The sequence below is a fragment of the Salvelinus fontinalis genome, chromosome 8 (assembly GCF_029448725.1).
Source record: "Salvelinus fontinalis isolate EN_2023a chromosome 8, ASM2944872v1, whole genome shotgun sequence".
Classification (NCBI taxonomy): Eukaryota; Metazoa; Chordata; class Actinopteri; order Salmoniformes; family Salmonidae; genus Salvelinus; species Salvelinus fontinalis.
Genome location: NC_074672.1, coordinates 23,857,812 through 23,884,969, shown reverse-complemented (window position 1 = coordinate 23,884,969; position 27,158 = coordinate 23,857,812). Strand labels below are relative to the sequence as shown.

General features: G+C 44.2%; 1 protein-coding gene across 1 annotated transcript; it reads left to right on the top strand.

Annotated features, from left to right (window-relative positions):
* Positions 1-27,158, top strand: tmem240a (transmembrane protein 240a). The gene is made up of 5 exons (XM_055931796.1): positions 1-270; positions 344-557; positions 975-1,081; positions 8,758-8,966; positions 26,056-27,158. The coding sequence occupies exons 2-5, from the start codon at positions 501-503 to the stop codon at positions 26,208-26,210; spliced, it is 528 nt and encodes a 175-aa protein (XP_055787771.1). The 5' UTR covers positions 1-270; positions 344-500; the 3' UTR covers positions 26,211-27,158.

The following is a 27,158-nucleotide window of genomic DNA, read 5'->3' as shown; positions in this document are numbered from 1 at the left end:
AGGGGGGGGGGGGGCAGTAGCTAGGGACATCCCCATGAGGCGACCGGATCACCCTTTCTCCTGTTTGCTGATATTTTTTTTGAATGAGAACGGTACCTGGCCTTCCGGGAAAAGAACATCATTGCATTTGTAATCAGGCTAGGACACCCTCTCCACCAGCACCCTATTTTCGCCGTTCCCGCCACAGCAACCGCGGCACCCACCAGTCCACGACCCGGTCTGCGTCATCGAATCGACGCATCACTGGATGGGGTGTAGACTGTCAAGACGGTGAGTGCGTGTGTCAAAGGGGGTACTGAGGGAGACTGGGCGATCTCATCACCTGTGCACTGGTTAATTGCAGTGCAACTCCAATCTGGCGAGTTTGGAGGGACGGAGAGTCAGGTGCAGTAAGGGCGCCTCAATGACCGTCTCCTCCCGGGACAGAGCGCCTAAAGCCCAGCGTTTGCAGTGCGGCGGGTAGAGAAGGCTACAGAACAGCCGCGAGTTTGGAAGTTTTGATGCATATGATCACAACCACCATGATTTTTATGATTCTTGGCGCTTCAGTTATAATGGTAAGAGATACGCTTTTTATTGCACCCCGCATGTGTGTTTAACGCCTACAGTAATGATATTTATTTTTTAACCTGTGTAGCCTATAATAATGAATAATGTAGTTATAGGCTAGATATTACAACTACAGAGCACATTTTATATAAGGACACTGAACATATTTATGGTTAAATGCATATAGACTTGGGGAAGTAGGCTACACATAGTCTGCCAACAATTACATGGCTATCATGAATAAATCATCTAAATACCATTTAAGAGCGAAGGAGTTTTCCCTCGCAAATGATTGCAAGGTGGGTTTCCAAATGTATTTGTCTATTTTCTCTTAAATGGACTTTAGCTTAATGCAAGTCATATAATGGTGCTGCTGTGTTGGGAATAGTTATTGTGTCCCAGTTGACTCTTATGGTTCTTTGCAGGCGATAGCCTGTTTAATGGACATGAACGCACTACTGGATCGCTTTCACAACTACATCTTACCGCATTTACGAGGGGAAGACCGCGTCTGTCATTGCAACTGTGGAAGGTAAAAAAAACAATATAATACATTGATTAATTTGGATAGATACAATGTGCTGCATCTGCAACGAAACGTAGCCAAACAGAGTCAAGAGCGCTGCTATTTTTCTCGTCTAATCATAATCCCTCAATAGGCCTCTCGAATGATGTCTCCTGCTGAACTGTTGGTTTTAATAAGCATCCCAACCTGCTCCATGCATAATCTCTTGAAAATGTGCCTAATTGATGTCGACTGTGGTTTTATTCGAGGTATATGTGTGTCTAATGGTAGGCTACAGCCTTATGTTTGTGATGCCTAGGTTGTGACGGTGTTTTCAAGCCTATATTCAGTGATTTTGTCTTTTACTGAATATGAAGGTGGTTGAGACATAAATTAAGTATGTTATGATTTATGAGGAATGGGCTAAGGAATCATTTTAAACGAAGACAGCTCTCAATGATCGTTCTCGTGCTGTTTTGCATTTGCAATATTACCATATTTTTAAGAGGAAATGTTTTTGGAGAGAGGACATTAGGCCTGCCTATATTGAATCAGTTGTGAGAATTATAATATATAGGTATACAGTGATCTATTATTGATAACCCATGTTATGAAGGCTGAAAATGGAATGAAACATAAAATAACTATAGTTGAATGGTGTAGGCCAGGTTTCATATTGCTGTTGTGATTAGACCTGTAAAAGTTATATGTGGCCTCACATTTTCATAATTGCTGGTGGAGACTCCTTACAACACAAAATCTTTCTAAGATCAAGTTCTACTCAAATATTTTGAGGAAACCGATTACCTAAAATAAATGTTGTTAAGAAACTTAAATAGCTGAATTGAGCAGTACTACCTTCATATGAGAAATACAATAAAACATGCATTTATTTTTAGTAAGGTATACTTAAATTGAATGCCCCCACTAAGCCACGCCTCCAATAATTTCCCAGTGTGCCTTGCCTTTTCGATTAAAGTGTAGCATAACCAACCATGATTGTATTTGTTAGTGACATGGTTGTTGAATTCGTTCATTTTCAGTCCTACGACCTTAACAAAGTAAGTTCCTAGGCAAGTTTGCCAAGTGTGCAAAGCTGTCATCAAGGCAAATGGTTTCTACTTTAAAGAATAAAAAAATATATATATATTTTGTTTTGTTTAACACTTTTTTGGTTACTACATGATTCCATGTGTTATTTCATAGTTTTGATGTCTTCATTATTATTCTACAATTTTGAAAATAGAAAAAATTAAGAAAAACCCTTGAATGAGTAGATGTGTCCAAACCTTTGACTGTTACTGTAATTCATTAGGATATTAAGCCATGGATAAAGGCAAGTTTAGGCCTGAGTACACTCTGAACAACTACAGTGGCTTGCGACAGTATTCACCCACTTGGATTTTTCCTATTTTGTTGCCTTACAACCTGGAATTAAAGTAGATTTTTTGGGGGGTTTGTATCATTTGATTTACACAACATGCCTACCACTGAAGATGCAAAACATTTATATTGTGAAACAAACAAGAAATAAAACAGAAAACTTGAGCGTGCATAACTATTCACCCCCCCCCCCCCCACACCTTTTTTTAGAACCACCTTTAGCAGCAATTACAGCTGCAAGTCTCTTGGGGTATGTCTCTATATGCTTGGCACATCTAGCCACTGGGATTTTTGCCCATTCTTCAAGGCAAAACTACTCCAGCTCCTACAAGTTGGATGGGTTCCGCTGGTGTACAGCAATCTTTAAGTCACACCACAGATTCTCAATTGGATTGAGGTCTGGGCTTTGACTAGGCCCTTCCAAGACATTTAAATGTTTCCCCTGAAACCACTCGAGTGTTGGTTTAGCAGTATGCTTAGGATCATTCTCCTGCTGGAAGGTGAACCTCTGTCCCAGTCTCAAATCTCTTGAAGACTGAAACATGTTTCTCTCAAGAATTTCCCTGTATTTAGCGCCATCCATCATTCCTTCAATTCTGACCAGTTTCCCAGTCCCTGCCGATGTCCAGTTTCCGAGTCCCTGCCGAACATACCCACAGCATGATGCTGCGACAATCATGCTTTACTGTGGGGATGGTATTCTCGGGGTGATGTGAGGTGTTGGGTTTGTGCCAGACATAGCATTTTCCTTGATGGCCAAAAAGCTCAAATTTAGTCTCATCTAACCAGAGTACCTTCTTCCATATGTTTGGGGAGTCTCCCACATGGCTTTTGCCGAACACCAAATGGGTTGGCTTATTTTTTTCTTTAAGCAATGGCTTTTTTCTGGCCACTCTTCCGTAAAGCCCAGCTCTGTGGAGTGTACGGCTTAAAGTGGTCCTATGGACAGATACTCCAATCTCCGCTGTGGAGCTTTGCAGCTCCTTCAGGGTTATCTTTGCTCTCTTTGTTGCCTCTCTGATTAATGCCCTCCTTGCCTGGGCTGTGAGTTTTGGTGGGCGGCCTTCTCTTGGCAGGTTTGCTGTGGTGCCATATTCTTTCCATTTTTTAAATAATGGATTTAATGGTTCTCCGTGGGATGTTCAAAGTTTAGGATATTTTTTATAACCCAACCCTGATCTGTACTTCTCCACAACTTTGTCTCTGACTTGTTTGGAGAGCTCCTTGGTCTTCATGGTGCCGCTTGCTTGGTGGTGCCCCTTGCTTAGTGTTGTTGCAGACGCTGGGGCCTTTCAGAATAGGTGTATATATACTGAGATCATGTGACAGATCATGTGACACTTAGATTGCACACAGGTAGACTTTATTTAACTAATTATGTGACTTCTGAAGGTGATTGGTTGCACCAGATCTTATTTAGCGGCTTCATAGTAAAGGGGGTGAATACATATGCACACACCACTTTTCCGTTTTTTAATTTTAATTTTTAAACAAGTTATTTTTTCATTTCATTTCACCAATTTGGACTATTTTGTGTATGTCCATTACATGAAATCCAAATAAAAATGGATTTAAATTACAGGTTGTAATGCAACAAAATAGGAAAAATGCCAAGGGGGTGAATGCTTTTGCAAGGCACTGTACATATTTTAACTTTATGTACGTGTTGGGTCATTGTTGTTCAGTGCATAATCTGAAACAAATTATTAACTTAACTAACATTCACAGAAGAGAAGAAAATCTGCTCGTGGCCCTGTATGAATACTGCTCATTTGTTTTGACTGCCTACAGTCTAACAACCTGAGAAATGGGTCATGAAGTGTTAGTAAGATTAGTAATGGGTCATGAAGTGTTACTAAGATCATCATACAATAATATTGGCCAAACTTTTGAGAGGGTCTCTCTCTCACTCTCTCTCATTTCAAGATTTCCTCATAGTTAATGTTCAGTAATGTGCTATATTAGGCCTATATGCCTTCAGAAATATTTTTAGACCAACATTTTTTTGCCACATTTTTTACATTTTTATTCAAAATTATAAACGCAACATGTGAAGTGCTGGTCCCATGTTTCATGAGCTGAAATAAAAGATCACAGGAAAAAAAATGTATTACTCAAATTTTGTGCACAAATTAGTTTACATCCCTGTTAGTGAGCATTCCTCCTTTGCAAAAATAATCAAATCAAATCAAATCAAAATTATTTATATAGCTCTTCTTACATCAGCTGATATCTCAAAGTGCTGTACAGAAACCCAGCCTAAAACCCCAAACAACAAGCAATGCAGGTGTAGAAGCACAGTGGCTAGGAACAACTCCCTAGAAAGGCCAAAACCTAGGAAGAAACCTAGAGAGGAACCAGGCTATGAGGGGTGGCCAGTCCTCTTCTGGCTGTGCCGGCTGGAGATTATAACAGAACATGGCCAAGATGTTCAAATGTTCATAAATGACCAGCATGGTCAAATAATAATAATCACAGTAGTTGTCGAGGGTGCAGCAAGTCAGCACCTCAGGAGTAAATGTCAGTTGGCTTTCATAGCCGATCATTAAGAGTATCTCTACCGCTCCTGCGGCCTCTAGAGAGTTGAAAACAGCAGGTCTGGGACAGGTAGCACGTCCGGTGAACAGGTCAGGGTTCCATAGCCGCAGGCAGAACAGTTGAAACTGGAGCAGCAGCACGGCCAGGTGGACTGGGGACAGCAGGGAGTCATCATGCCAGGTAGTCCTGAGGCATGGTCCTAGGGATCAGGTCCTCCGAGAGAGAGTAAGAAAGAGAGAATTAGAGAGAGCATACTTAAATTCACACAGGACACCGGATAAGACAGGAGAAGTACTCCAGATATAATAAACTGACCCTAGCCCCCCGACACATAAACTACTGCAGCATAAATACTGGAGGCTGAGACAGGAGGGGTCAGGAGACACTGTGGCCCCATCCGATGATACCCCCGGACAGAGCCAAACAGGAAGGATATAACCCCACCCACTTTGCCAAAGCACAGCCCCCACACCACTAGAGGGATATCTTCAACCACCAACTTACCATCCTGAGACAAGGCCGAGTATAGCCCACAAAGATCTCCGCCACGGCACAGCTCAAGGGGGGGCGCCAACCCAGACAGGAAGATCACGTCAGTGACTCAACACACTCAAGTGACGCACCCCTCCTAGGAACGGCATGAAAGAGCACCAGTAAGCCAGTGACTCAGCCCCTGTAATAGGGTTAAAGGCAGAGAATACCAGTGGAGAGAGGGGAACTGGCCAGGCAGAGACAGCAAGGGTGGTTCGTTGCTCCAGAGCCTTTCCGTTCACCTTCACACTCCTGGGCCAGACTACACTCAATCATATGACCCACTGAAGAGATGAGTCTTCAGTAAGACTTAAAAGTTGAAACCGAGTCTGCGTCTCTCACATGGGTAGACAGACCATTCCATAAAAATTGAGATCTATAGGAGAAAGCCCTGCCTCCAGTTGTTTGCTTAGAAATTCTAGGGACAATTAGGAGGCCTGCGTCTTGTGACCGTAGCGTACGTGTAGGTATGGACGGTAGGACCAAATCAGAAAGATAGGTAGGAGCAAGCCCATGTAATTCTTTGTAGGTTAGCAGTAAAACCTTGAAATCAGCCCTTGCCTTAACAGGAAGCCAGTGTAGGGAGGCTAGCACTGGAGTAATATGATCACATTTTTGGGTTCTAGTCAGGATTTTAGCAGCCGTATTTAGCACCAACTGAAGTTTATTTAGTGCTTTATCCAGGTAGCCGGAAAGTAGAGCATTGCAGTAGTCTAACCTACAAGTAACACAAGCGTGGATTAGTTGTTCTGCATCATTTTTGGACAGAAAGTTTCTGATTTTTGCAATGTTACGTAGATGGAAAAAAGCTGTCCTTGAAACAGTCTTGATATGTTTGTCAAAAGAGAGATCAGGGTCCAGAGTAACGCCGAGGTCCTTCACAGTTTTATTTGAGACGACTTTACAACCATCAAGATTAATTGTCAGATTCAACAGAAGATCTCTTTGTTTCTTGGGACCTAGAACAAGCATCTCTGTTTTGTCCGAGTTTAAAAGTATAACTTTTTCAGCCATCCACTTCCTTATGTCTGAAACACAGGCTTCTAGCGAGGGCAATTTTGGGGCTTCACCATGTTTCATTGAAATGTACAGCTGTGTGTCATCCGCATAGCAGTGAAAGTTAACATTATGTTTTCGAATGACATCCCCAAGAGGTAAAATATATAGTGAAAACAATAGTGGTCCTAAAACGGAACCTTGAGGAACACCGAAATGTACAATTGATTTGTCAGAGGACATACCATTCACAGAGACAAACTGATATCTTTCCGACAGATAAGATCTAAACCAGGCCAGAACTTGTCCGTGTAGACCAATTTGGGTTTCCAATCTCTCCAAAAGAATGTGGTTATCGATGGTATCAAAGCAGCACTAAGGTCTAGGAGCACGAGGACATATGCAGAGCCTCGGTCTGACGCCATTAAAAGGTCATTTACCACCTTCACAAGTGCAGTCTCAGTGCTATGATGGGGTCTAAAACCAGACTGAAGCATTTCGTATACATTGTTTTGTCTTCAGGAAGGCAGGAAGGCAGTGAGTTGCTGTGCAACAGCTTTTTTTTTTTTTGAGAGGAATGGAAGATTCGATATAGGCCGATAGTTTTTTATATTTTCTGGTTCAAGGTTTGGCTTTTTCAAGAGAGGCTTTATTACTGCCACTTTTAGTGAGTTTTGTACACATCCGGTGGATAGAGAGCCGTTTAGGCTGATAGGCATGGCATGTTAAGAAACTGATTAAACAGCATGATCATTACACAGGTGCACTTTGTGATGGGGAAAATTAAAGGCCACTCTAAAATGTGCAGTTTTGTCACACAACACAATGCCACAGATGGCTCAAGTTTTGAGGGAGTGTGCAATTGGCATGCTGACTGCAAGAATGTCTACCAGAGCTGTTCACAGAGAATTGAATGTTAATTTCTCTACCATAAGCCACCTCCAACGTTGTTTTAGAGAATTTGGCAGTACTTCCAACCGGCCTCACAATCGCAGACCACGTGTAACCACGCCAGCCCAGGACCTCCACATCTGGCTTCTTCACCTGCGGGATTGTCTGAGACCAGCCACCAGGACAGCTGATGAAATTGAGGAGTATTTCTGTCTGTAATAAGGCCCTTTTGCGGGGGGAAAATGTATTCTGATTGGCTGGGCCTGGCTCCCCAGTGGGTGGGCCTGGCTCCCAAGTGGGTGGGCCTATGCCCTCCCAGGCATGGCTGCGCCCCTGCCCAGTCATGTGAAATCCATAGATTAGGGCCTAATTTTAAATTGACTGATTTCCTTATATGAACTGTAACTCAGTAAAATCGTTGAAATTGTTGCATGTTGCGTTAATATTTTTTTCAGAGGAACATTATCGCTGTCTGTCATAGCAGCATTTTTTTGTGGTTTATTTTAAGTCATTTTTAAATATTGATAAAACCTCTGATACTCAATATTCAATGTGCAATGCTCACAATATTCCTAGCTTTGAATGAGTTATATATTTTCATACTTGTGCTTGTTACCTTCCTGTTCCCGGGGACATATAGTACATATAGTCCTAAACTAGATCCCAACAATTGCATGTCACACTGCTAGTCATTGCCTTTAATTAAGCCAATTGAAAGCGGGTGACACAGTGTCTGCGTCCAGGCTCTGGTCAAAAGTGGTGCACTATGTAGGGAAAAGGGTGCCATTTGGCACACAGCCACTTTATCTTTTAGTGACCTGAAAATGCTCTTCAATAAGAGTTACTAATTTACGTAAGATGTTTACCCTCTCAGTATAAACATTTCATGGAATAGACAGTCAGATGAGAGCCCACCTGATCTTGAAAGCCTACTTTTAGTGCATGTGGTGTTGAGGCGTCATCCTGGCGATGATGCACATCTAGTCAGGCCTGAGGCCACATCCACTGTCATTCCTTTACTGCTTTTAAACCTCAGGTTGTCATTTTATGAGATGTACCTTTGAGGGGCACGTTAGGTAGGTCGTTATGTTAGGCTTTGATAACACTGTGACAAAAGTAATGGTAATCATTTACAGAAGGTAGGCTACACACATTTCTGGAAATGATTATTCACCAGCACTGTACTGTATAAATTCAGCATGTATTCCATGCCTTTGCATTCTCCCATTTGTACCAAATCAGTGTTGAGAATTCAATTTCATCACCTACACCCCCTAATTTGTCCTCTCTTGCCCTATCTCCTATTTTCCTTGTTCTTCCCTCCACCACTAACACTTTCTAACCTCCGGCTTTGTCTCTTCCAGGCATCATGTCCACTACGTGATCCCGTACAATGGGGACCATTCTCTGGTGGACTCGTCGGAGAACTACTTTGTGAGTGACAGCGTGACCAAGCAGGAGATGGACCTGATGCTGGGGCTGCTGCTGGGCTTCTGTATCAGCTGGCTCCTGCTGTGGCTGGACGGAGTGCTGCACTGTGCTGTCAGGGCATGGAGAGCCAGTCGCTACTCCGGTGAGTCAACCAGAGACTTGGTCTGTTTGACTGGGAAAAGTTTTATATGGACTGACTGGAACATCAATAAGGTTGACAAAATGTGCAGCAGAATGAGCAAAACATTTCTCAATCGTCTGATGACAGAAGTATTGTTTGGTTGATACCCACCTCTGCGAAAAGAGAGATGTTGAGTGAAGTGGTGTATGTGTTATTATTCCGACTGCCTTATTGATCAGTGTTTCTCCTACATCTTTTCTTGGGGATGTAACATGGGTGTGCAAATGCACAGAACGAACATACAGGCTGCTGTTGACCACTGTACCATTCATTGAAACCAATTGAAACCAGGCTTTCTTGGGTGGGCGGATAGCCCAACACACCTGGCTATGAGTGATGGTTATGGGAAACTTTACAGAACTTGAGGACATAAGGGCTCAGTTGTATACTCAAAGAAAGCATTCATAGGGGAAAAGGGAAAAGTATATTCCAGACAAAATGTATTGTCTCACAGGATATTAACTGTACAGTACTGTATACACTGTGTTATGGTCATGAATTAGAATTGAGACATTATGCAGGTAATTACTACTGTATAAGTGGGAGAAGGAATTTGGAAAAAGATTACTTTCTGTCCGTTGAGGGGGGATAGTTATGTGTGTAAAGTAGGCATAGTGAAACTGTAATGTTAATTATGCTGTGGAAATATTGCTGCCCTCAGATGTCATATGTTTAGTACATACTGATTCACTGAAACAAAGATTCCTTACCCATAGCACAGAGGGCATGTGCCTGTCTATACACCAGGAAGACATACAATTATTAACTGTCTCAATTCTTACCATTGTTAGTCTAGCAAGCCAGACTTCACTGAGGGAGAGTGTATTACATATTAGAGGACTTCTTGTCCATACTTCTTCTCCTGATTCAATAACTTGTCCAGTCCCACTGGGCACAGACGTCAGCTCAACGTCTAGTTTTGATTTACATTTGGTTGAGTTGTCAACTAAGTTGAAATACATTTAAAAAATTCACCATGTCATTGGATTTAGGTTAAAAGTTCAGTGAAGAAAATACTAAATTCTCTTACATTTGATTACTTTTTCCTAATCCAATCAGTTTTCCACATTGATTGAACGTCATAATTTTTGGTTGAAATGACAAGGAAACAATGTTGATTCAACCAACGTTTGCCCAATCGAGTGTTCTTATAATGTGTTGGAACAATCCAATTGCTTCAGCTACACATTACCTTGTGCAGCTCTCGATGTCAAAACAGGCCTATATTTTATAGCTGGCCTGGATCCTTTAGATATAAGACATTGCTGAAGGAGGTGATGTGACCTGGATATTCCAATTGCTGTTACGGTCAGAAAATAGAGGGGCATAATGTCTAGTGAGTTTACAGTGGCTTGCGAAAGTATTCACTTCCCTTGGCATTTTTCCTATTTTGTTGGCTTACAACCTGGAATTAAAATATATTTTTTGGGGGGGGGTTGTATAATTTGATTTACACAACATGTCTACCACCTTGAAGATGCAAAATACTTTTTATTGTGAAACAAATGAGAAACAACACAAAAAACAAAAAACTTGAGCGTGCATAACTATTCACCCCCCCAAAATCAATACTTTGTAGAGCCAGCTTTTGCAGCAATTACAGCTGCAAGTCTCTTGGGGTATGTCTCTATAAGTTTGGCACATCTAGCCACTGGGATTTTTGCCCATTCTTCAAGGCAAAACTGCTCCAGCTCCTTCAAGTTGGATGGGTTTCGCTGGTGTACAGCAAACTTTAAGTCACACCACAGATTCTCAATTGGATTGAGGTCTGGGCTTTGACTAGGCCCTTCCAAGACATTTAAATGTTTCCTCTGAAACCACTCGAGTGTTGGTTTAGCAGTATGCTTAGGGTCATTGTCCTGCAGGAAGGTGAACCTTCGTCCCAGTCTCAAATCTCTTGATTTGATCCCTCAAAAATTTCCCTGTATTTAGTGCCATCCATCATTCCTTCAATTCTGACCAGTTTCCCAGTCCCTGCCGATGAAAAACATACCCACAGCATGATGCTGCCACCACCATGCTTCACTGTGGGGATGTTATTCTCGGGGTGATGAGAGGTGTTGGGTTTGCGCCAGGCAGAGCGTTTTCCTTGATGGCCAAAAAGCTCAAATTTAGTCTCATCTAACAAGAGTACCTTCTTCCATATATTTGGGGAGTCTCCCACATGGCTTTTGGCGAACACCAAATGGGTTTGCTTATTGTTTTCTTTAAGCAATAGCTTTTTTCTGGCCATTCTTCCGTAAAGCCCAGCTTTGTGGAGTGGACGGCTTAAAGTGGTCCTATGGACAGATTCTCCAATCTCCGCTGTGGAGCTTTACAGCTCCTTCAGGGTTATCTTTGGTCTCTTTGTTGCCTCTCTGATTAATGCCCTCCTTGCCTGGGCCGTTTAATTTTGGTGGTCGGCAGGTTGTTGTGGTGCCATATTCTTTACATTTTTCTATATGGATTTAATGGTGCTCCATGGGATGTTCAAAGTTTCGGATATTTTTTTATAACCCAACCCTGAGCTGTACTTCTCCACAACTTTGTCCCTGACCTGTTTGGAGCGCTCCTTGGTCTTCATGGTGCCGCTTGCTTGGTGGTGCCCCTTGCTTAGTGGTGTTGCAGACTCTGGGGCCTTTCAGAACAGGTGTATATATACTGAGATCATGTGACAGATCATGTGACACTTAGATTGCACACAAGTGGACTTTATTTAACTAATTATGTGACTTCTGAAGGTGATTGGTTGCACCAGATCTTATTTAGGGGCTTCATAGCAAAGGGGGTGAATACATATGCACGCACAACTTTTCCATTTTTTTTATTTTTTAGAATTCTTTGAAACAAGTCATTTTTTTCATTTCATTTCACCAATTTGGACTATTTTGTTTATGTCCATTACATGAAATCCAAATAAAAATACATTTAAATTACAGGTTGTAATGCAACAAAATAGGAAAAAACGCCAAGGGGGATGAATACTTTTGCAAGGCACTGTAAAAGTAAGAGATGGCCAATTAATCACCTCTGATTAATATGAAACCACCACACAAAGATGGGGTACTAAATAACCCTATTATTTTATGTCTTGAAAAGACTACGTTAAAAAGTAGGTTTGCCATACTCTTTAGATGCATGTCTTATTATTTATTGATGATAAATATGAATTTGGAGATGTGAAGCATACAAATATTGCCAGACTTAGATTTTGTGATTCTATAAGTATTAGTCAAGATAAAACTGCTTCATATTTGCAGCACAGAATCAATCCATCTGCTATTCAGTGCATCACATCCACATAAAAAAATACACCCAGATTTTACTTTCAAATGTTTCCCTCGAGGTAGAGGGGTGGCTCAAGGCTTTTCTTGTGCTGGAATCCTTGTGAATGGAGGGAATGCCCCTTCACTGGTGTGTTTGGCTGTGATATTGATTGTGGGTCAGACTTGTTTAGCCTCCCTGAGATGTGGAGTGAAGGTGAGGCTGATGAAGCGGGAAGGTAGGGGGGTGTGAATATACTGTCACATCCCAACCCACACATGCACTTTCTCTCTCTCACACACACACACACACACACACACACACACACACACACACACACACACACACACACACACACACACACACACACACACACACACACACACACACACACACACACACACACACACACACACACACACACACACACACACACACACACACACACACACACTTGCTCCCTCCTAGGGAGCTATAAATAGAGTGAGAGAGAGCAGCTGGAATGGCGGGTGAGGAAGAAACATGCACACCACACTGACACAGACCGCATTGAGGTGCACATTGATTTAGCTTTTTCTAATTCCATCTATAGACCCTGCGTCTCCTGCTCTCCATTCAGTTATTGAATCTCCTGATATCCATTTTCTTTAAAAGGCATCCTTTTGGTGACCCCTTTCTTACTGTCTATTTCTCATGAATAACTGATTCATATTCTTTGGCACCATCAGTGATGAAACCATCAGTGGAAAGACATTTTATTTAGCAAAATAAGGAAACAAAATATGATAACAAAAGAGGAAGATTATGATTTGGATAACAATGGCCCCCCTTCCCTCCCGCCGTAAAAAGACCTTCACATTTCTACCCTCACCCCACTTTCCGCATTACATTACCATTTACATTTTTCTCCTGACTCCATCTCCATCCTTTTATTCAAATGAGAAGAACCTGTATCGCTCTCTCTTTTCGTTTGGATACCCTTCTGAACTGTCCTTGTGGATTGCATACCCATTCACAGCTATAAATAACTCACTCCTCCCTCCCGGCCAGCGCCCCCCACTTCCCACCACCTGCCTCCCCGTACTCCCCCCTCTCCCCTGCCTCTGGCAGGGCCATGTGCTAGTGGGTGTGCTGCCTTGGGATCTCCGTCTTCTTTCTCTGCCGTCTCAGCGGGACTCACCTCGCCAACTAAGCCTGACAGAGACAAATTCCTGCACTTCCATTTCTACAAATTCTACCTCACACTCATATACTTGGTGAAAGAAATCCTAAATATCTTTTTTTAAATCGCTATTTAATCATGCATATCAGGATATAGAAACTGAAACATACACAAACATGACCAAAAGTATGTGGACACCTGCTCGTCGAATGTCTCATTCCAAAATCATGGGCATTAATATGGTGTGGTTGATGTGGTTGAGGTCAGGGCTCTGTGCAGGCCAGTCAAGTTCTTCCACACCGATCTCGACAAACCTTTTCTGCATGGACCTCGCTTTGTGCACAGGGACATTGTCATGCTGAAACAGGAAAGGGTGTTCCCCAAACTGTTGCCACAAAGTTGGAAGCCCAGAATCGTACGGAATGTCATTGTATGCTGTAGCGTTTAGATTTCCCTGCACTGGAACTAAGGGGCCTAGCCCGAACCATGAAAAACAGCCCCAGACCATTATTCCTCCTCTACCAAACTTTACAGTTGGCACTATGAATTGGGGCAGGTAACGTTCTCCTGGCATCTGCCAACCCCAGATTCGTCTGTCGCACTGCCATATGGTGAAGCGTGATTCATCATTCCAAAGACCCGTTTCCACTGCGTCCAATGGCGGCGAGCTTTACTCCACTCCAGCCAATGCTTGGCATTGCGCATGGTGATATTTGGCTTGTGTGAGGCTGCTCGGCCATGGAAATCTATTTCATGAAGCTCCTGACGAACAGTTCTTGTGCTGACAATTTGTAACTCGGTAGTGAGTGTTGCAACCAAGGACAGACCATTTTGGGGGGGGGGGGGGGGGGGGCGCTACGCGCTTTAGACCATTCTGTGAGCTTGTGTGGCCTGCCAGTTCAAGGCTGAGCCGTTCTTTCTTCTAGACGTTTCCACTTCACAATAACAGCACTTCCAGCTTTTTTTTCTTTCGTTTTTTTTCTCTTTTTTTAGGGGGTGGATCAGCTTTAATATTGCAGATAGATTGTTGCGCCCATCAATGTAATTGTCTGCATAATTTCCAATCCCCCATATATTTTTGGGGTAAATATATATCCATATACATGCATAATATATATCATATCACAATTCCAGTGGGTCAGAAATTGTAGACCTCGACAAGTCTGGTTCATCGGAAGTTTACATACACCTTATGTAAACTTAGACAAATACATTTAACTTAGACAAATACATTTAAACTCAGTTTTTCACAATTCCTGACATTTAATCCGAGTAAAAATTCCCTGTCTTAGGTCAGTTAGGATCACCACTTTATTTTAAGAATGTGAAATGTCAGAATAATAGTAGAGAGAATGATTGATTTCAGCTTTTATTTCTTTCATCACATTCCTAGTGGGTCAGAAGTTTACATACACTCAATTAATATTTGGTAGCATTGCCTTTAAATTGTTGAACTTGGGTCAAACGCTTTGGGTAGCCTTTCACAACCTTCCCACAATAAGTTGGGTGAATTTTGGCCCATTCCTCTAGACAGAGCTGGTGTAACTGAGTCAGGTTTGTAGGCCTCCTTGCTCGCACATGCTTTTTCAGTTCTGCTCACAAATTTTCTATAGGATTGAGGTCAGGGCTTTGTTATGGCCACTCCAATACCTTGACTTTGTTGTCCTTAAACCATTTTGCCATGAATTTGGAAGTATGACTGGGGTCAATGTCCATTTGGAAGACCCATTTGTGACCAAGCTTTAACTTCCTGACTGATGTCTTTAAATGTTGCTTCAATATCTCCACATCATTTTCTTTCCTCATGCCATCTATTCTGTGAAGTGCACCAATCCCTCCTGCAGCAAAGCACCCCCACAACATTATGCTGCCACACCTGTTCTTCACGGTTGGGATGGTGTTCTTCGGCTTGCAAGCATCCCCCTTTTCCTCCAAACATAACGATGGTCATTATGGCCAAACAGTTCTATTTTTATTTCATCAGACCAGAGAACATTTCTCCAAAAAGTACGATCTTTGTTCCCATGTGCAGTTGCAAACTGTAGTCTGTCTTTTTTTATGGCGGCTTTGGAGCAGTGGCTTCTTCCGTGCTGAGCAGCCTTTCAAGTTATGTAAACATAGGACTCATTTTACTGTGGATATAGATACTTTTGTACCTGTTTCCTCCAGCATCTTTCCAAGGTCCTTTGCTGTTGTTCTGAGATTGATTTGCACTTTTCGCACCAAAGCCTTACGCATGGTGTCCCCGGTTCGCCAGCACAGCCCAGTGCGGGCTATTCCACCTTGCCGCATTGGCCTGGCTACGGGGAGCATTAAACCAGGTAAGGTTGGGCAGGCTCGGTGCTTAAGAGCTCCTGTACGCCTTCACGGTCCGGTATATCCGGCGCCACCTCCTCGCTCCAGCCCAGTACCACCAGTGCTTATACCACGCACCAGGCTTCCAGTGTGTCTCCAGAGCCCTGTTCCTCCTCCACGCACTCGCCCTATGGTGCGTGTCTCCAGCCCGGTACCACCAGTTCCGGCACCACGCACTAAGCATCCTGTGCGTCTCCAGAGCCCTGTGCGCCCTGTTGCTGCTCCCCGCACTAGCTTTGAGGTGCGTGTCCTTAGCCCTGTACCAACAGTTCCGGCACCACGCACCAGGCCTACTGTGCGCCTCAGCCGGCCAGAGTCTGCCGTCTGCCCAGCGCCGTCTGCGCTGTACGTCTGCCCAGCTTCGCCTGCACTGCCCGTCTGCCCAGCGCCGTCTGAGCTGTCCGTCTGCCCAGCGCCGCCTGCACTGCGAGCTGTCCGTCTGCCCAGCGCCGCCTGCGCTGCCCGTCTGCCCAGCGCCATCTGAGCTGCCCGTCTGTCCTGAGCCTTCATAGCCGCACGTCTGTCCTGAGCCTTCAAAGCCGCCCGTCTGTCCTGAGCCTTCAGAGCCGTCCGTCAGTCAGGAGCCGCTAGAGCCGTCCATCAGTCAGGAGCCGCTAGAGCTGTCTGTCAGTCAGGAGCTGCCAGAGCCGCCCGCCAGACAGGAGCTGCAAGAGCCGCCCGCCAGACAGGAGCTGCCAGAGCCGCCCGCCAGACAGGAGCTGCCAGAGCCGTCAGTCAGCCATGACCTGCCAGAGCCGTCAGTCAGCCATGACCTGCCAGAGCCGTCAGTCATCCATGACCTGCCAGAGCCGTCAGTCAGTACGGAGCTGCCCCTCAGTCCGGAGCTGCCCCTCAGTCCGGAGCTGCCCCTCAGTCCGGTGCTGCCCCTCAGTCCGGTGCTGCCCCTCAGTCCGGTGCTGCCCCTCAGTCCGGTGCTGCCCCTTAGTCCAGTGGGGTTAATATGGAGGGTTGCAGTTAAAAGGAGGCCACGAAAGGGGGTAGTGACTATGGTGGGGTGGGGGCCACGTCCAGCGCCAGAGCCGCCACCGTGGACAGATGCCCACCCAGACCCTCCCCTATAGGTTTAGGTTTTGTGGCCGGAGTCCGCACCTTGGGGGGGGGGGTACTTTCACGTTCCTGACCTTATTTCCTTTGTTTAGTCTTTGTTTAGTTGGTCAGGACGTGGGCTGGGTGGGTATATTCCATTTTATGTGTTTTCATTAATTAAGGTTGTCTAACTAGCCTGATATGGTTCTCAATCAGAGGCAGGTGTTTTACGTTGTCTCTGATTGAGAACCATATTAAGATAGGCTGTTCTCACTGTTTGTTTGTGGGTGATTGTTGCCGTGTCTGTGTTTGTTCGCCACACAGTACTGTTTTCGTTCGTTTGTTCACGTCGTTTATTGTTTTGTATTTTGTCAGTGTTCTGTTTGTTGGATCATCATTAAAATTCATCATCATGAACATTTACCACGCTGCGCCTTGGTCCTCCTCTCTTCCACCTAACGACGAGCGTTACACATGGTGTTTATACGTGCCTACTATTGTTTGTACAGATGAACATGGTACCTTCAGGCGTTTGTAAATTACTCCCAAGCATGAACCAGACTTGTGGTCTACAATATCTTTCTTTAGTCTTGGCTGATTTCTTTTGATTTTCCCATGATGTCAAGCAAAGAGGCACTGAGTTTGAAGGTAGGTCTTGAAATACATCCACAGGTATACCTCCAATTGACTCAAATGATGTCAATTAGCCTATCAGAAGCTTCTAAAGCCATGGCATCATTTTCTGGAATTTACTAAGCTGTTTAAAGGCACAGTCAATTTAGTGTATGTAAACTTCTGACCCACTGGAATTGTGATACAGTGAATTATAAGTGAAATCTGAAATCTGCCTGTAAACAGTTGTTGGAAAAATTACCGGTGTCATGCACAAAGTAGAGGTCCTAACCGACTTGCCAAAACTATAGGTTGTCAACAATAATTTTGTGAAGTGGCTGAAAAACGAGTTTTAAGTGTATGTAAACCTAAGTGTATGTTAACTTCCGACTTCAACTGTAGTACACTTCAGAGTGGTTGAGAAACGAGTTTTAAGTGTATGTCAACCTAAGTGTATGTAAACTTCCGACTTCAACTGTAGTAAACGTATCATAATTTGGTTTTAATCCAGAGTGTGTAACGCTGTAACGCTGTGTGTAACGCTCGTCTTGTGGTGAATGAGTGGACCAAGGGTTGTGAATACATAATGAATATTTATTAACTTAACGACGAAACGCGAAAGCACTTCAACAAACTACAAAACAAATAAACGATGTAGACAGACCTGGACTTGAGAACTTACAAATGACGAAGAACGCACAAACAGGAACAGACTACATACACAAACGACAAAACGAAACAGTCCGTGTGGTGCAACATACACAGACACGGAAGACAATCACCCACAAACAAACAGTGAAACCAGCCTACCTTAATATGGTTCTCAATCAGAGGAAACGTCAAACACCTGCCTCTAATTGAGAACCATATCAGGCAACACAATTAAACCCAACATAGAAACCCAACACATAGAATGCCCACCCCAACTCACGCCCTGACCAACTAAACACATACAAAGCAACAGAAAACAGGTCAGGAACGTGACAGAACCCCCCCCCCCTCAAGGTGCGAACTCCGGGCGCAGGGGGAGGGGGAGGGTCTGGGTGGGCATCTGTCCGCGGTGGCGGCTCCGGCACAGGACGAGGACACCACTCCACCATTGTCTTTGTCCCCCTCCTTAGCGTCCTCCAAGTGGCGATCCTCGCCCCCGACCCTGGTCTAGGAACCTTAACACCGGTCCCCCCTAGATAACTCAGGACATAGATGTAGCTCAGGACAGAGAGGTAGCTCAGGACAGAGAGGTAGCTCAGGACAGAGAGGTAGCTCAAGACAGAGAGGCAACTCTGGACTACTGGCAGCTCCGGGCTGGGTGGCAGCTCCGGACTGGGTGGCAGCTCCGGACTGGGTGGCAGCTCCGGACTGGGTGGCAGCTCCGGACTGGGTGGCAGCTCCGGACTGGGTGGCAGCTCCGGACTGGAGGGCAGCTCCGGACTGGAGGGCAGCTCCGGACTGGAGGGCAGCTCCGGACTGGAGGGCAGCTCATGACTGGAGGGCAGCTCATGACTGGAGGGCAGCTCATGACTGTAGGGCAGCTCATGACTGGAGGGCAGCTCATGACTAGAGGGCAGCTCATGACTAGAGGGCAGCTCATGACTGGAGGGCAGCTCATGACTGGAGGGCAGCTCATGACTGGAGGGCGGCTCATGACTGGAGGGCGGCTCTGGCAGCTCCTGACTGGCTGGCGGCTCTGGCAGCTCCTGACTGGCGGCTCTGGCAGCTCCTGACTGGCTGACGGCTCTGGCAGCTCCTGACTGACGGACGGCTCTGAAGGCTCGTGGCAGACGGACGGCTCAGATGGCGCTGGGCAGACGGACGGCTCAGATGGCGCTGGGCAGACGGACGGCTCAGATGGCGCTGGGCAGACGGATGGCTCAGACGGCGCTGGGCAGACGGATGGCTCAGACGGCGCTGGGCAGACGGATGGCTCAGACGGCGCTGGGCAGACGGATGGCTCAGACGGCGCTGGACAGACGAGCAGTGCAGGCGGCGTTGGGCAGACGGCCGACTCTGACCTGCTGAGGCGCACAGTAGGCCTGGTGCGTGGTGCCGGAACTGGTGGTATCGGACTGGAGACACGCACCTCAAGGCTAGTGCGGGGAGCAGGAACAGGGCACACTGGTTTCTCAAAGCGCACTATAGGCCTGGTGCGTGGTGCCGGAACTGGTGGTACCGGACTGAGGGCACGCATCTCAGGGCGAGAGCGGGGAGAAGGAACAGTGCGTACAGGGCTCTGGAGACGCACAGGAAGCCTGGTGCGTCGTGTAGGCACTGGTGGTAATGGGCTGGAGACACGCACCTCAAGGCTAGTGCGGGGAGCAGGAACAGGGCACACTGGACTCTCGAAGCGCACTATAGGCCTGGTGCGTGGTACCGGAACTGGTGGTACCGGGCTGAGGGCACGCACCTCAGGGCGAGTGCGGGGAGAAGGAACAGTGCCTACAGGGCTCTGGAGACGCACAGGAGGCTTGGTGCGTGGTGCCGGAACTGGAGGCACTGGGCTGGAGGCACGCACCTCAAGGCGAGTGCGGGGTGCTGGAACTGGAGACCTGGTACGTGGCGTCGGCACCAGAGAGCTGGTGCATGGGGCTGCCACAGGAGAGCTGGTGCATGGGGCTGCCACAGGAGAGCTGGTGCGCTGAGCTGGCACAGGACGTGCAGGGCTAGGCAGGTGCACAGCAGGCCTGGTGCGTGGTGCCGGCACAGTCTTCACCAGACGGCTAGCACGCACCTCAGGACGAGTATGGAGAGCTGACTCAGGCGACATCAAATCCCCGACACACTCCGTCGGGCGGATGCCGTGCCTCATGCACCAAACCAGCACATCCCTCATAACTCTCTCCTCCAATTTCCCCATTAACTCCTTCACTGTCTCTGCGTCGCTCACCTCCAATTCTGCCCTGACCGGCTCCTTACGGTAAGCAAGGGGAGTTGGCTCAAGTCTCCTACTTGACCCAGTTACACTCCCTTTTAGCCCCCCCCAAGACATTTTTGGGTGAGCCTCTCGGGCTTCCAGCCGCTCTGCCTTGCTAGCGCCTCATAATGCCGCCTCTCCGCTTTCGCTGCCTCCAGCTCCGCTTTGGGGCGGCGACACTCCTCTGGTTCTGCCCAGGGTCCTTCTCCGTCTAGGATTTCCTCCCATGTCCATTCCTCCTTGTACACCTGCTGCTGTCGCTGCTGCCCGTTAACCCGCTACTTGATCCTTCGTTGGTGGGTGATTCTGTAACGCTCGTCTTGTGGTGAATGAGTGGACCAAGGCGCAGCGGGTTGTGAATACATAATGAATATTTATTAACTTAACGACGAAACACGAAAACACTTCAACAAACTACAAAACACATAAACGATGTAGACAGACCTGGACTTGAGAACTTACAAATGACGAAGAACGCACAAACAGGAACAGACTACATACACAAACGACAAAACGAAACAGTCCGTGTGGTGCAACATACACAGACACGGAAGACAATCACCCACAAACAAACAGTGAAACCAGCCTACCTTAATGTGGTTCTCAATCAGAGGAAACGTCAAACACCTGCCTCTAATTGAGAACCATATCAGGCAACACATTAAACCCAACATAGAAACACAACACATAGAATGCCCACCCCAACTCACGCCCTGACCAACTAAACACATACAAAACAACAGAAAACAGGTCAGGAACGTGACACTGTGGAGGGATTCTAATTGTGGTTTTAAAAGAAAACATGAATCATCAGCGTACAATGACACTTTTGTTTTTAATACATGGATTTCTAACCCCTAATACTATTCTTGGATCTCATTTTAACATAATAATAATAAATAGATATGCCGATAGTGGACAACCTTGATTTACTCCTCTAGATAGTTTAAGACTTTCTGAGATGTAGCCATTATTTACTGTTTTACACCTAGGGTTACTATACATAACTTTAACCCATTTTATAAGAGATTCCCCAAAATTGAAATATTCTAGGCATTTATATATAAACTCCAGTCGTACTTTATCAAAAGCCTTTTCAAAATCAGCTATGAAAACCAGGCCTGGTTTCCCCGATATTTCATAGTATTCTATTGTTTCCAGTACTTGTCTTATATTATCTCCAATGTATCGTCCATGTAAAAAACCTGTCTGATTAGGATGAATAATACCTGACAATACCTTTTTAATTCTATGCGCCAAGCATTTAGCTCGAATTTTTGCATCACAACACTGAAGTGCAAGAGGTCTCCAATTTTTTTAATGGACTGGATCTTTATATATAAAACTTGGATCCTGTTTCAGTGTAACGATTTTCTTCTTCTTCCGATGAGGAATATGAAGGATCGGACCAAAATGCAGCGTGGTAAGTGTCCATGTTAAATTTATTAACTGAACACGGGAAAAAGACAAAAATAACAAAGTGAATGACAACAAAAATCGAAACAGTCCTGAATGGTGAAACAAACACAAAAACAGGAAACAACTACCCACAAAGACAACGATTGACAGCTGCCTCTGATTGGGAACCATACTTGGCCAAACACAGAAATACAACACATAGAACAAAACATAGAATATAGAACATAGAATGCCCACCCCAACTCACGCCCTGACCAAACCAAAATAAAGACATAAAAAAGGAACTAAGGTCAGAACGTGACATTCAGTAATAATGAAATCAGACATTCTTGTTGCGTGTCCAATAATCTACCGTTTATATAGGAGTGATTAAAACATGATACAATATTTTTTTTGGTATACTTCCCCTGGTATGCCATCCAGCCCTGGAGTTTTCCCAGACTTAAAGGCTTTAATTGCATCAAGAAGTTCCTCCTCTGCAATTTGGCCTTCACGTGAGTCTTTCTGTACAGATGTTAATTTTACATTATTAATAGGGGGAAAAACCAAAAACTTAGCTTCGGTTATTGGAGATGGAGGAGACTGAAACAAAAATATATTCTTGAAGTACTTTACTTCCTCTTTCAAAATATAATTTGGTGAATCATGCGTGACTCCATCATTTGTAACAAGTTTCAATAAAAAAAAATGGTAGCATTTCTATGTTGAAGATTGAAAAAAATGTTGGTGCATTTTCCCCCATATTCCATCCAGTTCAATTTATTTTTATAATATATTACACTGGAACGTTCTTGAATAAGTTCCTCCATTTCTTTTTGTTTTTCCTCTAACTTATTCTGTGCCTCTATGGTACAGTTTTTATTGCTATCTATCTGTACTGTTAGTCCTTCAATTTCCTTTGTTAATATGGACTCTTTTGATTTAAATTGCTTTTGTTTTATAGATGAGTACTGAATTGCATGGCCTCTAAAGGCACATTTTAAAGGGTCCCATACAATAAGATCTGCTGTACCTATGTTATGTCTGAAAAAGTCAGTTATAAATTATTCTGTCCTAGTTATCATCCAGTAGGCGTTGATTAGCTTCTACTTGCACACAATCCCGGATCCGGGAGCACATCCATCAGTAAAAAAGCTGACTAGCATAGCCTAGCATAGCGTCACAAGTAAATACTAGCATCTAAATATCATTAAATCACAAGTCCAAGACACCAGATGAAAGATACACATCTTGTGAATCCAGCCATCATTTCTGATTTTTTAAATGTTTTACAGGGAAGACACAATATGTAAATCTATTAGCTAACCACGATAGCAAAAGACACAACTTTTTTTTCTCCACCATTTTTTTCCTGCATAGGTAGCTATCACAATTTCGACCAAATAAAGATATAAATAGACACTAACCAAGAAACATCTTAATCAGATGACAGTCTGATAACATATTTATTGTATAGCATATGTTTTGTTAGAAAAATGTGCATATTTCAGGTATAAATCATAGTTTACCATTGCAGCCACCATCACAACTCTCACCAAAGCAACTAGAATAACTACAGAGACCATCGTGTATTACCTAAATACTCATCATAAAACATTTCTGAAAAATACACAGCGTATAGCAAATGAAAGACAAAGATCATGTGAATCCAGCCAATATTTCAGATTTTTTAAGTGTTTTACAGCGAAAACACAATATAGCATTATGTTAGCTTACTACAATAGCCAACCACACAACAGCATTGATTCAGGCCAACAATAGCGATAACGAATAAACCAGCAAAAGATATTAATTTTTTAACTAACCTTCTCAAACTTCTTCAGATGACAGTCCTATAACATCATATTACACAATACATATAGAGTTTGTTCGAAAATGTGCATATTTAGCGGCACAAATCGTGGTTATACAATGAGAAAAGTAGCCAAGCTGCCAACAATATGTCGGGAGAAATCTTGGGAGAGGCACCTAATCTAATCAGTAACTAATCCTAAACTTGACAAAAAAATACAGGTTGGATGAATGAAATGAAAGATACATTAGTTCTTAATGCAATCGCTGTGTTAGATTTTTAAAATTAACGTTACTACGACATACAGCGTGCGTTAAAGCGAGACCGCACCGAGATTAATGGCGGAATATGAGTTTAAAATTTTTCAACAGAACAACGAATTAAGATCATAAATAGTTCTTACTATTTGATGAGCTTCCATCAGAATCTTAGGCAAGTTGTCCTTTTTCCAAAAGAGTCGTTGCTCGGTTGTAGATTGTCGTCTTCAACGTTCGAATTAGCAGTAAACATTAGCCATGTGGCAAAGACGTGTCCAACTCACTAAAACGCAGCACTAATAAATATCCGAAAATCGCAATATACTGATATAAACTGATATAACTCGGTTTAAAATAACAACATTATGATGTCTTTAACACCTATATCGAATAAAAACAGAGCCGGATATATCTAAGGGCTATAACGGGAGCTTTCTAGAACGACATCCAGAGGTCCTTTTTGCGTCATGGCGAAGAGAAGAAAGGACGGACCCCACGTTGCCAGCCCATTTATAAGCTCTCAGATCTGCCTAGCAACACCATTTCAATTCTCACTATTCGCTGACATCCAGGGGAAGGCGTATGCAGTGCATCTCAACCAATAGAAGACAGGCAAATTAATAAACGGATCTCAGAACAGCCTGCAGATTTCAGCATTCTCACATCCTCATAGGAAAATTGCTCTAACTCTGTCACGTTCCTGACCTGTTTTCTCTTGTTTTTGTATGTGTTTAGTTGGTCAGGGTGTGAGTTGGGGTGGGCATTCTATGCATTGTGTTTCTATGTTGGGTTTAATGTGTTGCCTGATATGGTTCTCAATTAGAGGCAGGTGTTTGATGTTTCCTCTGAGAACCATATTAAGATAGGCTGTTCTCACTGTTTGTTTGTGGGTGATTGTCTTCCGTGTCTGTATGTATGTTCGTACCACACGGGACTGTAGCGTTTGTTTGTAGTCTGTACCTGTTCGTGCGTTCTTCGTGTATTTGTAAGTTCTCATGTTTTAGGTCAGTCTACGTCGTTTATTTGTTTTGTAGTTTGTTTAAGAGTTTTCGTGTTTCGTCGTTCTGTTAATAAATATTCATTATGTCTTCATCACCCGCTGCGCCTTGGTCCGCTCATTCACCACAAGACGACCGTTACAAACTCCAGTTCTGTTTTACTCACAGATATAATTCAAACGGTTTTAGAAACTAGAGAGTGTTTTCTATCCAATAGTAATAATAATGTGCATATTGTACGAGCAAAAATTGAGTACGAGGCAGTTTAATTTGGGAACGAAATTATTACAAAGTGCCAACAGCACCCCCTATTGAGAAAAGGTTAAATTTCCAATGTCCTCGTCCACGTGGAAATTCTGTAAGAGTACTATATATGCCAATTATGATCCGACTGCATTCTGTTCCCATCAACATTTTTTAAACTTTTGGTGAGAGAGAATGACATAAGAAAGTAATCAAGATGACTAGCTTGATAAAGCTTCCGCCATGTATATCTCACTAGGTCAGTGTATTTAAGCCTCCATATATCCACTAATTCCAATATATCCATGATATTCATGATTTTCTTGATAGTTTGTAGTGTGATTTCCTTTACACTTACAGTTGACTGGGGCAGCTCTAGCAGGGCAGAAATGTGACGAAATTACCTGTTGGAAAGTTGGCATTCTAACATGGTGCCACGTTGAAGTCACTGAGCTCTTCAGTAAGGCTGTTCTACTGACAGTGTTTGTCTATGGAGATTGCATGGCTGTGTGCTCGGCAGAATAGTGATGTAACATTTTATATTTGGCATATGAATGTGTGGGTGTAACAGTATTGCAACCGTCCCATTTTGGGCTTGAACCAGGGACCCTCTGCACACATCGACAACCGTAACGCTCAAAGCATCGTTACCTAGCTCTCCACAAAAGCCACAGCCCTTGCAGAGCAAGGGAAACAACTCCTTCAAGGTCTCAGAGCGAGTGACGACACCAATTGAAACGCTACTAGCGCACATTGCTAACTAGCTAGCTATTTTACACCGGTTACATGGGCAACACATGAGTGTGTAGGATTGATGTATTGTACTACCAACAATTAGGTTGGTGGGAGCATCAAGGATGTTTTGGACATATTGGGCATCTAATATACCTAACCAAATGCACTCCCATTCTCTTATTAACCCCACAATGAGATAAATGTTCTAATCATGTATATTTCTTCTCTAGTTTCTTCACTCCTCTAACAACCTCCCTCTCTCCTCTTGTCCACCAGACACCCCTTCCTGGTCATGGCTCCCCTCGTTCTGCAACCTTCGAGATCTGCGTCGACACGCCCAGCTCAGACAACTGGAGGACTCCAGTGGCAACATGGTCCACATCAAGCAGAAGCTCTACCACAACGGCCACCCCAGCCCACGCCACCTCTGACTCTAAAACAAGAATCCCCCATCCCAGCCCCCACAAACTGCCCTATGGCCAACTGGTGCCTCAGAGACCCTGGAAGACTGCCCTCTCACTGTTCATAACACCCCTGTCACTGAGACTTTCTTTGATAAGTCTGCACCAACCAATCCAAACTCGAGCAGAAGAAGAAGATAGTCGCTACTGAAATCTTGTCTATGTCCACATTTTTTGTGTTCATTGTTGAAACTTAGAAAAGGGTACGATGCGGGCAGTGTCCAGAAAGTGGGGGGAGTAAGAATGGGGTGCCACAGTGGTTTTTTTCTCTATTGGGAGGGTCTTTCTCTAAAGTGGGAGGGAGGTAAATGGAAAAGGGTGTTTTTCAAGATTTTGTGATGGGAAGATTAGATTGTTGCTTCTGTAAATACTAATAAATATGGGGAAGTGGGAACACAGGGTATGGGTGGGTTTGTTTGTGAGTGTGGTGAGTCAAGTGTTACGAATAGAGCCGATGGACTGTATGGGAGGATAAACGGAGGGTAGGGAAGATGAGGATGACAGCCGTCTGGGGTTGAAGAGTGTGATTTCTGCTAAAAACACAGATTAATCAGCTTTGTTACTTTGTGAATTAAATTAATATATTAATTTACATGTACATATAAGAAGGGGAGGGGAGCATACGTTTGTGGTCAGGGTTCTCTGCGCTGTGTTATTATTTATGAGAAGGTAGAAAATAAATTGATGCCAGCCCAGATAAGACGGAGAGACAGTTCAGTACTTCCCTTGTCTTCCCAATACTGTGTCCAATAGCACTTCCCAATTTGCTACATCCAATTGCCTCATACCTATCAGGAGCAACCAGCCTAGCAGCAGCGGGAACCCTCACCCAGTCCCCCTCCCCTCTCTGTCCAGACATTACTGTTGTGAGGATAAAATGTCTGTTTTATTAAAAGTGCCATTGAAGCACAACAGTGA

Excerpts from the sequence above, each read along its gene's own strand:
- tmem240a (XM_055931796.1), top strand. The coding sequence starts at position 501 with ATGCATATGATCACAACCACCATGATTTTTATGATTCTTGGCGCTTCA. Across the intron at positions 558-974 it reads TTGGCGCTTCAGTTATAATG|GCGATAGCCTGTTTAATGGA; the intron begins GTAAGAGATACG and ends GGTTCTTTGCAG. Across the intron at positions 8,967-26,055 it reads GAGAGCCAGTCGCTACTCCG|ACACCCCTTCCTGGTCATGG; the intron begins GTGAGTCAACCA and ends CTTGTCCACCAG.